This window comes from Mauremys mutica, chromosome 9 (assembly GCF_020497125.1).
Source record: "Mauremys mutica isolate MM-2020 ecotype Southern chromosome 9, ASM2049712v1, whole genome shotgun sequence".
Lineage (NCBI taxonomy): Eukaryota > Metazoa > Chordata > Testudines > Geoemydidae > Mauremys > Mauremys mutica.
In genome coordinates this window covers 23,879,261-23,893,085 of record NC_059080.1, presented here as the reverse complement: position 1 = coordinate 23,893,085, position 13,825 = coordinate 23,879,261, and the positions used below count along the sequence as shown (strand labels likewise).

At 53.4% G+C, this 13,825-nt stretch overlaps 2 protein-coding genes across 7 annotated transcripts in view; one reads left to right on the top strand and one right to left on the bottom strand.

The window, feature by feature from the left end:
* LOC123377528 (relaxin receptor 1-like) overlaps positions 1-2,913 on the top strand; it is a 36,950-nt gene extending 34,037 nt beyond the window's left edge. The window contains exon 19 of the mRNA XM_045030564.1: positions 186-2,913. Within this exon, the coding sequence (XP_044886499.1) occupies positions 186-385 (200 nt within the window). The 3' untranslated portion in view covers positions 386-2,913. The remainder of the gene's footprint in view (positions 1-185) is intronic.
* A 107-nt stretch (positions 2,914-3,020) lies between these two features.
* STARD8 (StAR related lipid transfer domain containing 8) overlaps positions 3,021-13,825 on the bottom strand; it is a 122,900-nt gene continuing 112,095 nt past the window's right edge. For all 6 annotated transcript variants that reach the window (XM_045029706.1, XM_045029704.1, XM_045029708.1 and 3 more), the window contains 7 exons: positions 13,169-13,367; positions 12,073-12,283; positions 11,186-11,300; positions 8,819-9,043; positions 8,053-8,270; positions 6,793-6,969; positions 3,021-5,249 (listed from right to left, as the gene is read on the bottom strand). In XM_045029706.1, the coding sequence (XP_044885641.1) occupies positions 5,132-5,249; positions 6,793-6,969; positions 8,053-8,270; positions 8,819-9,043; positions 11,186-11,300; positions 12,073-12,283; positions 13,169-13,367 (1,263 nt within the window). In that variant the 3' untranslated portion in view covers positions 3,021-5,131. The remainder of the gene's footprint in view (positions 5,250-6,792; positions 6,970-8,052; positions 8,271-8,818; positions 9,044-11,185; positions 11,301-12,072; positions 12,284-13,168; positions 13,368-13,825) is intronic.

The window sequence follows — 13,825 nt, the reverse complement described above, 5'->3', positions numbered from 1 at the left end:
CTCATGTAGGTGTGAGATCCGGAGTAGCTCTGACTTAATTGGGGTTCTTCTGGCTTTACGCCTGTGTGTCGGAGAGCAGAATGTGGCCCCGAGTCTCCAGGCTAAAAGCCTCTGGCTGAATTATTTCTTAGGAAGTGGGCAACCAACCCCCCATGGTTACTAACATACTCTCCTTGTTGGAACAGGCACCGTGACATCATGGGTGGTCATTTTCATCCTGCCCATCAATAGTGCCTTGAACCCCATCCTGTACACCATCACCACCACCCCCTTCCAGGAGAAGCTGTGCTTGCAGAAGAAGCAGCTGCAGCAGTCGTCACTTCAGGACCCAGAAGAGTCCAGAAAGAGCTTTTGCCTGCTATCCACACGCACCAGCAGCACCTGACAGTCCCCAGCAGTTTAGCCTGGGGAGCGGTGAAAGGCCTCACTGCTTCTTGCATGCAGCTATGAAGGACCATGTCTCTGTCCTCCCCAGGTGCCTCCCCTGCCTGGTTCACTGTCCACCCCCATGATTGCCCCCAAAATGGCTGACGATGCCAAAGGGGAGCTGCCACCTCTTTCCAAGTGCTAGTCATTATCTCAGCCAGCTCTTGGCCATGGAGGGAGTACCCCTCCCCGCTGCAGCAACAGTGCCTGGTGGTGTATGTGAGGCTACAGAAGAAATGGTCACAGATAGTCGCTGGGGCCTGAACTCTGCCCCACGGTTGAAAGCACTGGAACGCTGCCTGCCCCATGCATTCTCATTGCTGTGTGTCAGCGCTTTGGGGCTGTGGGTTTAGCTGATGCTGGTTCAGCACAAGGATTAACCAGCTACTGTGGAATGGATGTTGTATTTCATCCTAACCCCGTCTCTGTTGCATGGTCCCTGTAGCTCCCTGCCTCTTCGCCCTGGAGACAAGCTGCAGGGGCAGCTGCTGCAGCAGTCTTTGGAACAGAGAGGTGTTTTCTGCAGTGCCGGAAGCAAGTCTGGGTCCAGGGGAAGGAAGGTGGGAGGAGAAGCCTTCAGTGCTTTGATTTAGGGGCCAGAGGCAGCTAACACAGACGCCAGCGCAATCCTGGCGAGAATTGTAGGCCACCTCAGCTTGTGGGCAGCTGGTTCTGCCATGTGGAGTGATGAAGTATTCAGGCCGCCCTCAGCCCTTGGGGAAGCCTTGGCTGTGGGACCCAGGCAGCAGCTGCTATTGTGAGTGAAATGCTGCAGAAGGAAAGGGAGGCGGTGCTGTCCCCTGACACTTCCTACACCACCTTGACCGTTAGGGCCGTGTTCAGGGTAGGTGTCCCCATTCAGGGCCTGCTCCCCCAGCCACCATCTTCAGCAAGGACTCATAGCCGTGCCCTGTTCTCCAGCCATATCTGAGCTCACGCCTTTAGAAAATGAATCCTCGCAACTGAGGCACCAATTCCCCTGGGCTAATGCAGCCTGTGCCCAAACCCATTCCTAGGAGACTGCTGCAGCAGTAAAATAGCAACACCGGGGTAGGAGTTGGTAATGGTTGGTGTGCCTTCCCTAGCCTCTGCTCCTCTCTCATTTACTCCTGAATTGCCCTTCTCCAGGGGGTGGCTGGGCTCTGCCTTGGCAATAGCAGTTCTGTCTCCCTGCCATACGCTGCGTGGGCTGGCTAGCCCCACCCCAATCCCAGGTGAGAGTAACCTGGCAGCGCATACCACCCCGAGCCCCGGTGGTGGCCGGGAGCCAGAGGAGTTTGTTTCAGCTCCACCCAGGGCTGGAGCTACTGACGTTCCCTGTTTGGTTCTGGAACGATCCCAGCGCTGGAGCGGCAGGCTCTTGGCCCGGGGGCACTTCTCACTCTGCGGTGGGGTGGAGAGAGGGAACAGAGCAAGGGATTGAAAGTACCAGCTCTCAGCCCACTGGACCACAGCATGCTGCACATTGGGACTAGTGCCTGGAGTCCCAAGGGAGCCACCCCCATGTTTTGGGGTCGGTGAGCAGGAGACAGGCTGTGCCTCTACTCTCAGGGAACCCAGACAACACCTGCCCTAATTATGCCTGTTGGATGCCACAGCTTGTTTAGGAGGGGCTAGCATCAGTTGTAGCCAAGGCACTCGCAGCTGCAGGGTAGGAGCCTTGGGTAGGTGACCAGGTAGATACCAAGTGTCTGTAGCAGGGAGGAGGAAAGAAAAGGGGGTCGGGGAGAGTGCATCAGACACGCTGTTTAATGACACTGGGATTATTCTGGAGGGCTGTGTTCGTACACATCTTGTGCTAAGCAATGGGGTCAGCTGGTAACACTGCAGGGCTCCAGGTAGGCTAAAAACCCAGATGGTACCACTCTGTGAGCTTGACGAGATGCTGCATTAGCTGCCAAGAACAGTGGGGCTTTGAGAGAGTGAGAGTAACACGTGGAGGCCTTAAATTGACCGGCAGACCCACCCCTTGAGGCATGGATATGACCATTTAATGCACTGCTTGCCACTCTCCCCCAACTCCTTTCAGCCCCTCTGTGAGGCCAGCACTTCAGACAACACCAGCCTCCAGCGTACTGGCAGCCTGGGCACAGAAGGAATGTCCATTGCTTAGCAAACACACTGCCCACCCTATCTCAATTGGTGCTGGTCAGAGCCTGATGCTGAGCCAGGCAGGGACTCCGGAGGAAGGACAGCCCAGCCCCTGCCAGCAGCTCAGAGGAATAGAAAGGAGGCCCTGCCATTTATACTCGGGGGCCAGAGGGAAAGTCAGTGGGGGAAATCAGATTGTTTGGGAGCAATGGGAAGGGTCCTGTAATGGGTGTGAAGCTAACTTGTGTGAGACCCATGCAACTGCCCTGCAATTGCAGGAATAAGAATAGCCTTTACCCATTTCTTTTTGCCTTCCACATGCTTTACAAAACACTAATGAATTACGCACTCAGCCTCATTCCGTCATGACATGGGGTTTTGGTCAGGAGGCTTCGCACCCCAGCTCTACTACCCTGGAACCTATGTCAGACCAGTGCTGAGTGAGAAGGAAGCACAGACCTCAGCAGTCAGGGTACATCAAGGTTTCATCATCAGCCAGCAGATGCCATTAGTACTTTATTATTACACAGAGGGGGAACCGCAGCCCCTTCGGAGTCAGACAATCTGCAGCGGCTGCATCTGATACAAAAAAGAAGTCCCTTAAATACAAAAACACACGTCGCTCTGGTGTTCATCGCCCAGCACCAAGCTCTTACCGCCTGAGTTATATATTAATATTCCAACTGTACAGTATTTATAGATAGAAAAAGAAACAAAAAAAAAGAGGCAAGAATCAGTCCCAAACGTTAGTTATACAAAACCAAACACAAACAGAATATAGCTGGTGTGCATTAGAGAGAGGGAAAGTTTGTTACTGGTGAAACTGACAATTTCTACTGCCAGTGGGTTTTGTTGCCTTCCAGTTGGAACAATGTCCAGTCATTTGGGTCCCTGGTTAAAAAAGAAACCCCGTTAAGTGCACATCCTGGTCAGACTGTTTGCGAGCTTGGAGAGAAAGTGGGGGAGTGACAATCACAGCAGTGGGATCCTTGGATCAAGAGTGATGGCATTGTAGGAGCGAAAGGCAACTCATGTTGCTATCTGCAGTGCAGTGAGCACTGCTTCTTTGGGGGAAGGAATTAAGGGGAGATCAAGTGCCCATAACAATGTGATCAAACTAGACTGTACTAACCCAATCCCTGCCCATCTGGCTGACTAAAATGGCACTAATATAGCACAGTTTGGGGCAACTCACATTACTCTCTTAGTGGAACCAGATTATGAGACCAGTCCCCCCGCACCCCCTGTGACCATACCTCATTGGCCAATACTATTAAACTTCCCCTGCATCCAGACTAGTTTGCCAGCAGGATGATACCTTTTTAGGGTGTCTTCATGTAATGGAGGTGGTGTTCTTCACCTCCCCTCCCCACTGTCCCCGAAGGCAAATGGAACTCTGACCCTGGTAGTACCTTGATTACTAAATCCAGACAAAGCAGGATCAGGGAGATGCACTGTGCAATTTTGGTCTCACCCCCAGCCTTGTAATGGCAACTCCCCATGTACAGCTGACACACAGATACAAGGACAAGGGTGAATGCTTTGGAATTTGGACTCATCAAACTTGGATCTGATCCAATTCATGAAAATGAATGGCTAGGCTCCCACTGGATTCGATGGGGATTAGGACCGGGCCCCGGGTTGGCAAAGCATTTGCACCCTCATTCATCGGACCACATGGCCCTGTGCTCAAAACAGGGGTGCTAAAGCTCCCTGTGACTGATCAAGTAGAAAGCACTGACCTGGAGTTCCTTCTCCAGTGAAATTCAGCACCAGAGTAAAATAGCTTCCTTTTTGCCATTCAACACATGGCGGTCATTAACTATAAACCAAAGTAACAGCAGCATCCATCTGACATTAACCAGCTCCTCAAACTATTATTGTGTGTGTGCCGTGCCGCTAGGTACAGCTCACACACACTGTAACACCCCCAGCAGACGCTCCTCCTGACACCACACACCATCATACAGACGCTGCACCAGCTCCGCCCTCTCTCACTTCTCCTACACATCAGCATCATACTTGGTCACTTCAAGCACCATCGCTCTTGTCGCTGAGTCCAGTCCCTGGGCTGAAAGGGTGAGCCCATGGTCAGCCTGGCAAAGGGGATTAATGAGTCTGACTCTGGTCCAGCTGCTTCACGGCTCAGCCTGCTGTATGGACTCCCAGCCCCACTCTCCCCATGGTGGGCGGGTGGGCGGACGATTGCTGGAGAGAGCCGTCCCACAAGCAGCACACTGGTTCGTTTCTGCAAAGCTGCTCTTCAGAGCTTTAGGGAGGAGATTCTCGCTGCCTTTCAACCAGCATTCTGGAAGCAGGACATGATGGCTTCCATTTGGCCCCTGGTGCCCACAAGGGCATGCCACTGGGCACAGCTCTGAAGGTCCCTGGTGTGTAAGAGGAAAGGGATCACACAGAGATGGAAAAAACTACTGGCTCCTTCAGGGTTGGTGGTTGGTTCAAAGGAAGGCTCATGCTCATGTGCCTGGAAAGGCACTGCCCCTGCCCAACCAGATGCCAACAGCCTGCTGATGGCCAGATTCCCTCTCCATGCTCCACCCCACGTTGTCTGGGAGGTTCATGATCAAACAGGAGCGAGCATCTTCCAATCTCCTCAAATCTTTGTCTCAGGGCCACCTGGGTTAAGCACTGGAAAAGAATCTCGTATCCTTGCCAGCTCCATAGCACAAAGTTGTCCAAAGACCTTGCTGTACCACTCGGGAGACCGGCCCCTGGAGAAACAACAGCACAGAGAGGAAGTCATTGTCAAATGCTGGAGAAGAACATGGTTTTTCATGTAGAGCGGGGCCCATTTCAGGCTAAAAGGGACTATCAACATACCTGCTCTGGGGCAGTGTGAGCAAGCACCAGCTGGCATAATCGGGAATATTCCCTCCCCCATTCTCCCACACTGCATATGTCATGCAAGGCATGGGCATGATTATAAAACAAGACTGAACATTGCATTGGCTCCCTTTCCTAGCTAAGGCTGCTACACCCTAGTCTAGTTTGCTGCAGAAAATGAAGGGATAATGCAGCTCTTATGACCTAGGCAGGGCCTTGTTTTTCCCAGATACATGGTACAATTAGCACTCCCAACAGAGACACATGAGCTCCTAGCACTGCAGCCTGCCAGTGTGTCTCATCCCGACCTGGAGGGACCCCCAGCAGTGATGCTATAGGATGCCAGAGGAGCTGGTGGCTTTTCTGTGTGTAAACAGCAGCCCCCAAGGAGTTGGACTTGGATCACCAGCGAGTTACGCACAGGCATCAGGACAGCTATTTGACAGGAATGACTGTGGGTCAGTAATGATCTTGGACAGACTGGAAGCTGTGACCCAGCAGTAACTTGTCTGGCCAGCTCCCTGAGGACCTGCTGGGGTAAGCCAAATTGCTAGAGGATACCCCTGTAACCTCTGAGGTCCTACATAACTCTGACCCCTCCTACTTTCCATCCTTCTTATCACTTTGGCAGTGCAGGCGTGGCCTCAAGGCCCCATTTCTCCCACCACCATCTCTGTGCCTCCCCGTTCTGAGCTGGGTCACAAGGCCTCTCTCTCACCAGTCACATTCCTCTAGAAGAGGCTGAGAAGCCACACAATCTTCCTGTCTATTTTCTACATAGACTACAGTTTTATCCATGTGAGCTAGGGAAGCACCAGCCCCAATTTACAGATGAGGCACAGGGTGATTAAGGTCACACATGAAGGCTGTGTCTGAACTGGGAATGGATGTAGATCTCCTGGGTCCTAGTCCCTATCCACAGACCATCCTTCTTACCCTAGGCTGTGACCCTTTTCCAGCCTCCACCACTCCCACCCTTGTGTGTTGCTGCACCATGTGGAAATTAGATCGTAAGCTCCTTGGTGCGGGGATCATCTTTGTGTTCTGTGTTTGTATAGTGCCTAACACAATGGGTCCTGGCCCATGATTCCTCGGTGTTACCCCAGCGCAAGTAATAATTTATCTACATGTGAGCCATCTAGCATGCTTGTGGGGGGGGGGGACGCGTTAAATAATAAACGATAATTGATGGAGGGGTAGGGAGTGCTAGCAATGATTGTATGTATACAGTACCGTGAAGAAACTAATTACACCTCCCAGCCCCCCGGCAAGTAAGTGAGTATGCTTCCCGTTGCGCAGAATAGAGAGGTCACAGTGAGTCACTGTTGGAGCCAGCACTGGTACCCACAGCTTCCTCCCTCCCACTCTGTGCTCAGATCACACCTCACACTGGGCCAGCATTTGGCGAGAAACAGATTAACAGGCCTTTACCGGAGATCAGCTCTGCAGACATGGGTCACTTTGGACCGACCCATCCCGCACGGTTCAATCAGATACTGAGATGTTAACACCACGGCCCTGACCCCTCCTTCCACCTGCAGCTTTTCGTGTTCCAGTGACATGGAGACCAGCAGGCAAGCCCCTCGTGGTAGGTCCATGCGCCACTTCCTGTAGGAGGGAACAAGCAAAGCGAGGGTGACCATACTTCCCAAAGGGAAAACAGGACACCGTGCGAGGCAGGCCCAAGCCACTCGCCCAAGCCCCCCTCCCCAAGCAGGGCTGACGTCACTGCTCACACAAGCCTTGCCTGCTTCCCCACACAAGGCTGGTGTCACTGCTCGCTCGAGCCCTGCCCGTCCCCCTCCCCAGCCCTACTTCCCCCCCTGCAGGGGGCTGGCGTCACCCGCTTTTTTGACAAAAGTGAGTGTTTGTAGCAAACAGGACAAATGCCCACTTTTGCCAAAAAAGTCAGGATGGCCGGGACAGGGCTTAAGAAAGGGACTGTCCCAGCCAAAATGGGACGTAAGGCCACTCCAAGCAAAGCCCATTGTCGGAACCTCCGCACCAGGCCCAGCAAGGAAGCAGCGTCCAGTCAAACACACAGCAACAAGCTCTGGACAACCCTCTGGGTTTCACCTGTCCCCGTCTAATGGGCAGCGCCATGGGAACCCAGCAGAGCTGAGAGCAGGAGGTTGTACAGCCACACTGGAAAGCTTGGCTGAACCAACCCCATTCTAGTCACTGAGGCCTGAGTTTGCTACAGGCCAGGAGTGTCTAAGCTTTGCCCACAGCACTCTGCTGACAACAGAAAGGCTGCACCTGAGAGAAAACAGAGCAGGATGCTGCAGCTACCCTCACCTTTAACACAGAGAGACAGCCCACAGAGAATACGCTTCCCAGAAGGAAACGTGCCTCCTTGATCTGTGTCTGTCTATGGCATTTTCAGGCTGCCCAACCCCCAAGTGCAGTATGTTGTCTCTAATGGAGAGGGACCATTCCCAGACGGGACCTGGAATCTCCACACGCCTCAGGGCAGCCACATCTCAGACCTTCGGGGACCTCCTTTGGGCTGTAGTCTGCTTGGGTAAATTGGGGATGGGCACGTTGACCACCCTCTGATATAAAGGCACGGGACAGTCCACACCAGGACCAATAGCTCCCTGCATAGATAGGGGAGTTGGAGAGATTGCACCTTGCCTCCATGCTGGTCCAGATTCCCTCACCCGCAAGTGCTTCTTCCTCCCACCTCACCTGAGAACGATGAAGTCCCTGCGGGGATGGGGCGCCATGCTGTCCGTGACGTAGTGATAAACCTCCATGCTCTCGTCCAGGGCCTGTATCACTTCGCCTTGCAGCAGGTCCTCATCCCAGAGGTGACGCTCCCGGAGTACCCTCTGCAGCACCGTGTAGGGAGAGGCCTCCATCTCTGTGCAGACCTTCCACAAGCGCAGCGGATGTCCGTCACCAACCTGTGGAAGCCCGGAGCAGAGGAAGTCAGTCAGGCTTTCAAGCCAAGAAACCTAAGGGCAACAAGTGGCCCCTTGAGGCCTCCCAGCCATGGGGGCAGGGGAACTGCCTTACATGAGCTGGTGAGCATGTGCAGCCTGCCCCCTACTGGATAGAACAGGGGAGACCTGCTCAGGTGTTAGCAGCTCACTGGGCTTACTCTATTGGCTCAAGGGTGAGGGGCCCCTAGGTATGAACCAGCTCATCTGCACCGAATACATTGGGCCTGCTGGCAGAGTACCCCATGCTGGTTTCTGGTTATCCAGCTCCCAGCTTCTCCTAGTTAGTATCATCACCCTCGTGGTCTAGAATGGGACTGCTGAATACACTACCTAGCCAAAGGGTATGAGGTCTAGTTGACGAAGCAGTTTAGCTGGCAGCCATGCTGGGTGTATCTGTGACGCATGAAGAAATCTACCAGGATGCAGGCCACTGATTAGTCTGATACTGAATATCTCCGTATACTCCAAATACACTGGCATGTGCAAACTCTTCCCAGGGTGGACGTTACCTTTTTGCAAGAGAGCTCTGTGTTCTGGGGCCCTGCGGTGCTGAGCCACCCTTTGAACTTCTCTGAGGACTCTTTGAGCAGGTTCTGCACGTTATCTTCCAAGTAAGCTTGGAACTCCTTGCCCTCCCCTTGCAAGCTGTGGCTCATTAGCTCAGCCAGCGAGAGCGGGTGGGTGTCTGCTGCCATGTAGGAGTTGCCCAGCTGAAGCATCATGTCGTGGGGTATCTAGAAACCAAACATGTGGGACTTAGGAGTTTAAAAACCCAAGAGTGGTCACTAGGAATTGCTCGCCTACTCTGTCTCCTGAAATCACTGTGCAGTGAACCCTGAGCTCACCTCTCTGACCCAGACGGACTCTGGGATGCCAATACCAATAGCTCAAACAATGCTGCACACCAACCAGCAGGACAGATTGGGTCCAGTAACGCTGGGGCTCCTTGGGTGCCTTCACGCCTCCCCCAGCTGATGTCCAAATGTTAGATGGGAGCAGTCACATTAAGGAAGGTAAAAAAGTATTTCTACAAGGGACATAAGCCTCTCTGCTTCAGGGACACAAGCCACTAACTTTGGGAGTTAGACAGAAACATCCCCTATGGGCAGGTTATTCCATAACTGCCCCCTGGGGGCTTCTTGCACGTTTCTCTGGAGCATCTGGTACTAGGCACTGTTGGCGAAAGGAAACTGGACCAGATGGATTCTTGGGCCAATCCAGTGCAATTACTAGGTCCCTGGAACACTGAAAAATCCCACCTGGCCAGGGGGTAAATGAGGATAATACAGTGCAGCCATCCTGTCTGGGTCTGTGCCCTGTGGTAAGTGCTCTGCACTGCCACTTGAGACACACCTGGGATTGGTTAGCAGGGCTGGCCTATTGCTCCCCAAGCTGGGAGTGCTGCATAGCAGTACAGTGCGTGCTTGGGAGCATGTGGGGAAGGGGAGCCCCACTGGACAAAGGGCCTGAAGTAAATAGGATGAAATTCAATAAGGACAAATGTAAAGTACTCCACTTAGGAAGGAATAATCAGTTGCACATATTAAATGGGAAATGACTGTCTAGGAAGGAGTACAGCGGAAAGGGATCTAGGGGTCATAGTGGATCACAAGCTAAATATGAGTCAACAGCGTAATACTTGCAAAAAAAGCAAACATCATTCTGGGATATATTAGCACAAGTGTTGTAAGCGAGACATGAAAAGTAATTCTTCTGCTCTACTCCGTGCTGATAAGGGCTCAGCTGGAGTATTGTGTACAGTTCTGGGCGCCACATTTCAGGAAGGATGTGGACAAATTGGAGAAAGTCCAGAGGAGAGCAACAAAAATGACAAAAGGTCTAGAAAAACATGACCCCTGAGGGAAGATTGAAAAAAAACGGGATGTTTAGTCTGGAGAAGACAAGACTGAGAGGACATGATAACACTTTTCAAGTACGTAACAGGTAGTTATAAGGAAGAGGGTGAAATATTGTTCTTGTTAAACTCTGAGGACAGGACAAGAAGCAATGGGCTTAAATTGCAGCAAGGGCGGTTTAGGTTGGACATTAGGAAAAACTTCCTAACTGTCAGGGTGGTTAAGCACTGGATAAATTGCCTTGGGAGGTTGTGGAATCTCCGTCATTGGAGGTTTTTAAGAACAGATTAGAGAATCCCATGTCAGGAATGGTCTAGTTATACTTAGTCCTGCCATGAGTGCAGGGGACTGGACTAGATGACCTACTGAGGTCTCTTCCAGTCCTACACTTCTCTGATTTTATGGCACTTCACTAGGGCAGTCAATGAGTAACGAAGGAGAAACTTGGCCTTTCCCAGGTACCATGACAAGGCGCCGATGGGTGTCGGGGAGGAGTACATTGGGATGAAGGCAGACTCCGCTGTGAGAGTTGAATCCCCTCAGAGCAGCATTCTACACAGACTGGCACCGTTTCTGTCAGATTGCTCTCCTGCTGGAAGCCAGTCCCCAAAGCACACAGGGAAAGTGCACGGGCACCTGCTACTTCTACACATCTCCTCCCAGAGCCTTTCCACAGTCATTTGACTTGCCGAGAGAAGAAGGGTTTCACTGTTACACGATCACAGGTGAGACAAGGCCTGCTGCTGGCTAGCTTCTGTATGGCAATGGCAGAAGGATGGTCTAATGCCCAGGATTTAGAAAAACTGAGCTCACTTACCAACCCAGCCATGGACCTGCCATGTGACTTGGGCACATCATTTACCGTGCATCTCACCTGCACTAGGGGGAAGGCAGCATTGCCCTATTGACCAGGGGCACTGTGAGAACAAAATCTAGGGGTGCTCAGATTGAACAGTGAGGAGGGGCCAGGTAAGTACCTAGACAAAGCAGCATTGCTCACCCGGAGCTGCAGCTACCTACCTGGAACAGCTTCTTACAGTCTGTGATCATATGGGAGAGCCCCTGGGTGGCAGCCATGTTTTCATTCAGGTCCTTCTGGTCAGGCTTTCCCATGGTGCCTCTCTTCTGAATCATCCTGCCCAAGAGAACGCTGACTAGTGAGACCCAGCAGAGGGAGTGACGGGCCGCGAAAGAGCGGAGAGTAAGGGCTCAGCCAGAGACACCCCATGCATTCTTGCAACAGGGAGGAATACTGGCAGGGAAGGAATCACTGTATTGTAGTAATTTAAAAGATAGAGCCCTAAGGAGAGTCCTGCTGACACCCTGTGGTGAAACAGCAGTACTGCAGCTTCCTGATCCTATCAGTTTTCAGCAGAGCTGGGCTGGGTGTAGACTCCATCCCCACCTGCCCTCCCCTTGGGAACCTCACTATGTCCCTCACTGAGGACTGCATGCGGCTGTACTGTCACCATGGCGATTACTCTGTCACTGCAGTGCTCAGCCCAGGAGGAAGATTAGGCTGTAAGTTCCTCGTAGCCCAGGCCTTATGCCACTCGTCCGCTGTGCCCATGGAGGGGTCCCTGACACTGCAGCAGCCCCTGTGCCATGGCTCTCAGAGAGACTCCTGCAGCACTGGGCTGAGGGTTAGGACCTTAGCTGGAAGCTCCTTCCCCTAACATGCCCTCTAGGAGTCCCTCACAGCCCCTGATGGAGAGCACGGGCAGAGGGAACCCGTTGGGAATGGAAGCCCTTTTCTCCCTTCGTCTGACCCAGCCTCGGTGTAGGTGGCACAGCGAGTGCAGGCCAGCCAGGGTACCACCAGGCCGTGTCTCCAGTAAGGAAGACAGACAGAGGGATCATGGAGGGGAGTGCTGGGACTCTGAAAGCCTGAATTGGCTGTGCATTACCTGGGTGAGGTGCTCTCCTTCTTGGACACGTTGAGGTGGAAAATGGATGGGGCCAGACACACCGCCAGGTTCCCAGATGTCATCTGGTTCTCCTCAGCTGAGGCAATGTCACTCAGGAAGTACAACAATGTCTGCAGCACTTCCCGGTTCTCATCTGGCATCAGGATGATGGCTGCCTGGACAGCTTGCAGCCTCTGCTCTTTTGGGACAACTGAAGGCAAAGTGAAGGAGCCTGTGGTCAGCCAGGCTCTGGGACCCTACACCTTAGGGGCTCCTCGAGACTTGGGCTGATTGGACCAAGGGGCAGCTAGGTGGGGCCCCAGAAAAGGGGTACTTGCTCGCCTCATACTGAAGCTGCTGTCCAGTCAAAGGGCCCCACGCCACCCTACTGCCAGCCTCTCATTGTGTGGAGCTGGTCACAGCAATATTTGTTCATAGGCCATTTCCCAGCAAAAATCTCCCCTGGTGACATTTCTCCCCTAGCAGCATGTTCACAGGGCCTGGAACGGAGTTTCTAATTCCACAGCCCACGTATTCCCCCAGGTCACAACTAAGAGCTGTGCAACTGCATGCCAACAACCACCTCAATGGTGCCAAGTAGTGGGGACTGAGGAAAGGGCCCAGCCAATCCCCTCATCTAGGCCCCATGCTCTGAAGCACCGCTCACTGCTCCGGCTCTGCTCTCTGGTTAGAAGCCTATGCTGGACCAGTCAGTTTTATTCCACCACTGCTGGCAGAACGTTTGCAATGGGGTCAGGCTATAGCAGTGGGAAGTCCCCTCAGGAAGCAGAGGTGGAATAAGGCTAAATAGAGCCCGGATCCAACAAATCAGCCCCCTCCCCACCTCATACACAGCCTCTCTCCTCTCCGTTTCCCCATCTCTCCGGCAGACTCCTCTTCCCAACTCCCATGGGTGGGCTCCTAAGTCCTTGGTTTTCCTCCCAAGCCAGGCAGCCCAGCCCAGCGGCCACTGCACCACCTCCTGCTGCTTTGACCCAACTCCCTACTGAGCCTGGACCCACTCCCAGCCCTGAGGGCCTGCCTAGCTCTGCCCCGAAGCGGGGGCTCTCCCAGAGAGCCTGCTGGTTGCACTTACATTGATAGATCTGCAGGAAGGTGTCGGTGAGCTTGCTGGTAAAGATGGGCTCTGGCAGGTCGCGGAAATACTGCTTCAGCAGGTCGGCCACATCGTAGGCCGACTGCCCTTCATAGTTCACGTTGTCGGGGGAGGCTTCGTTCATGTGTCTCAGCACCTGGATCCGAGACTTCACCCCCGACTTCCGGAAAATGCCAATCTGTCCAGGAGAAGCGCAGAGTCCAGCACAGTCGGCCAAGGCAGCCCTGAGCTCCAGGCAGAGTAACCAGCTCTGTCTCAGGCAGGTGCTGACAGCCCTCAGCTCAGCCTCTGCTACCCAGTGAGAAGCCAGGACAACCAGCGGCCAGGGAGTCTCTGTGGTGCCCATCAGGAAACACCTTCCCAACACATCTGGGTTCCCCCGCCCGGGAAGGGGGCCCTGGGCAAGGGAAGGTTGAGGAGGCAACAATGCCTGAGAGGAAGGGTCTCAAGTCACTGACTAGGTGAAAGGTTGTGGGCTCCGCGCCCCACACGACAGCAAGAACATTGTTGCCCTTCCTGAGATGCTCGCTGCTGTGTGTGGGCTGGGCCAGGGCACCCAGGTGAGGCGCCTGGTTTGGCAGGCAGAGACTGGGGTGAAGACGGGAACAAGCCCCAGTTTACTGCAGTGCCCCAAAG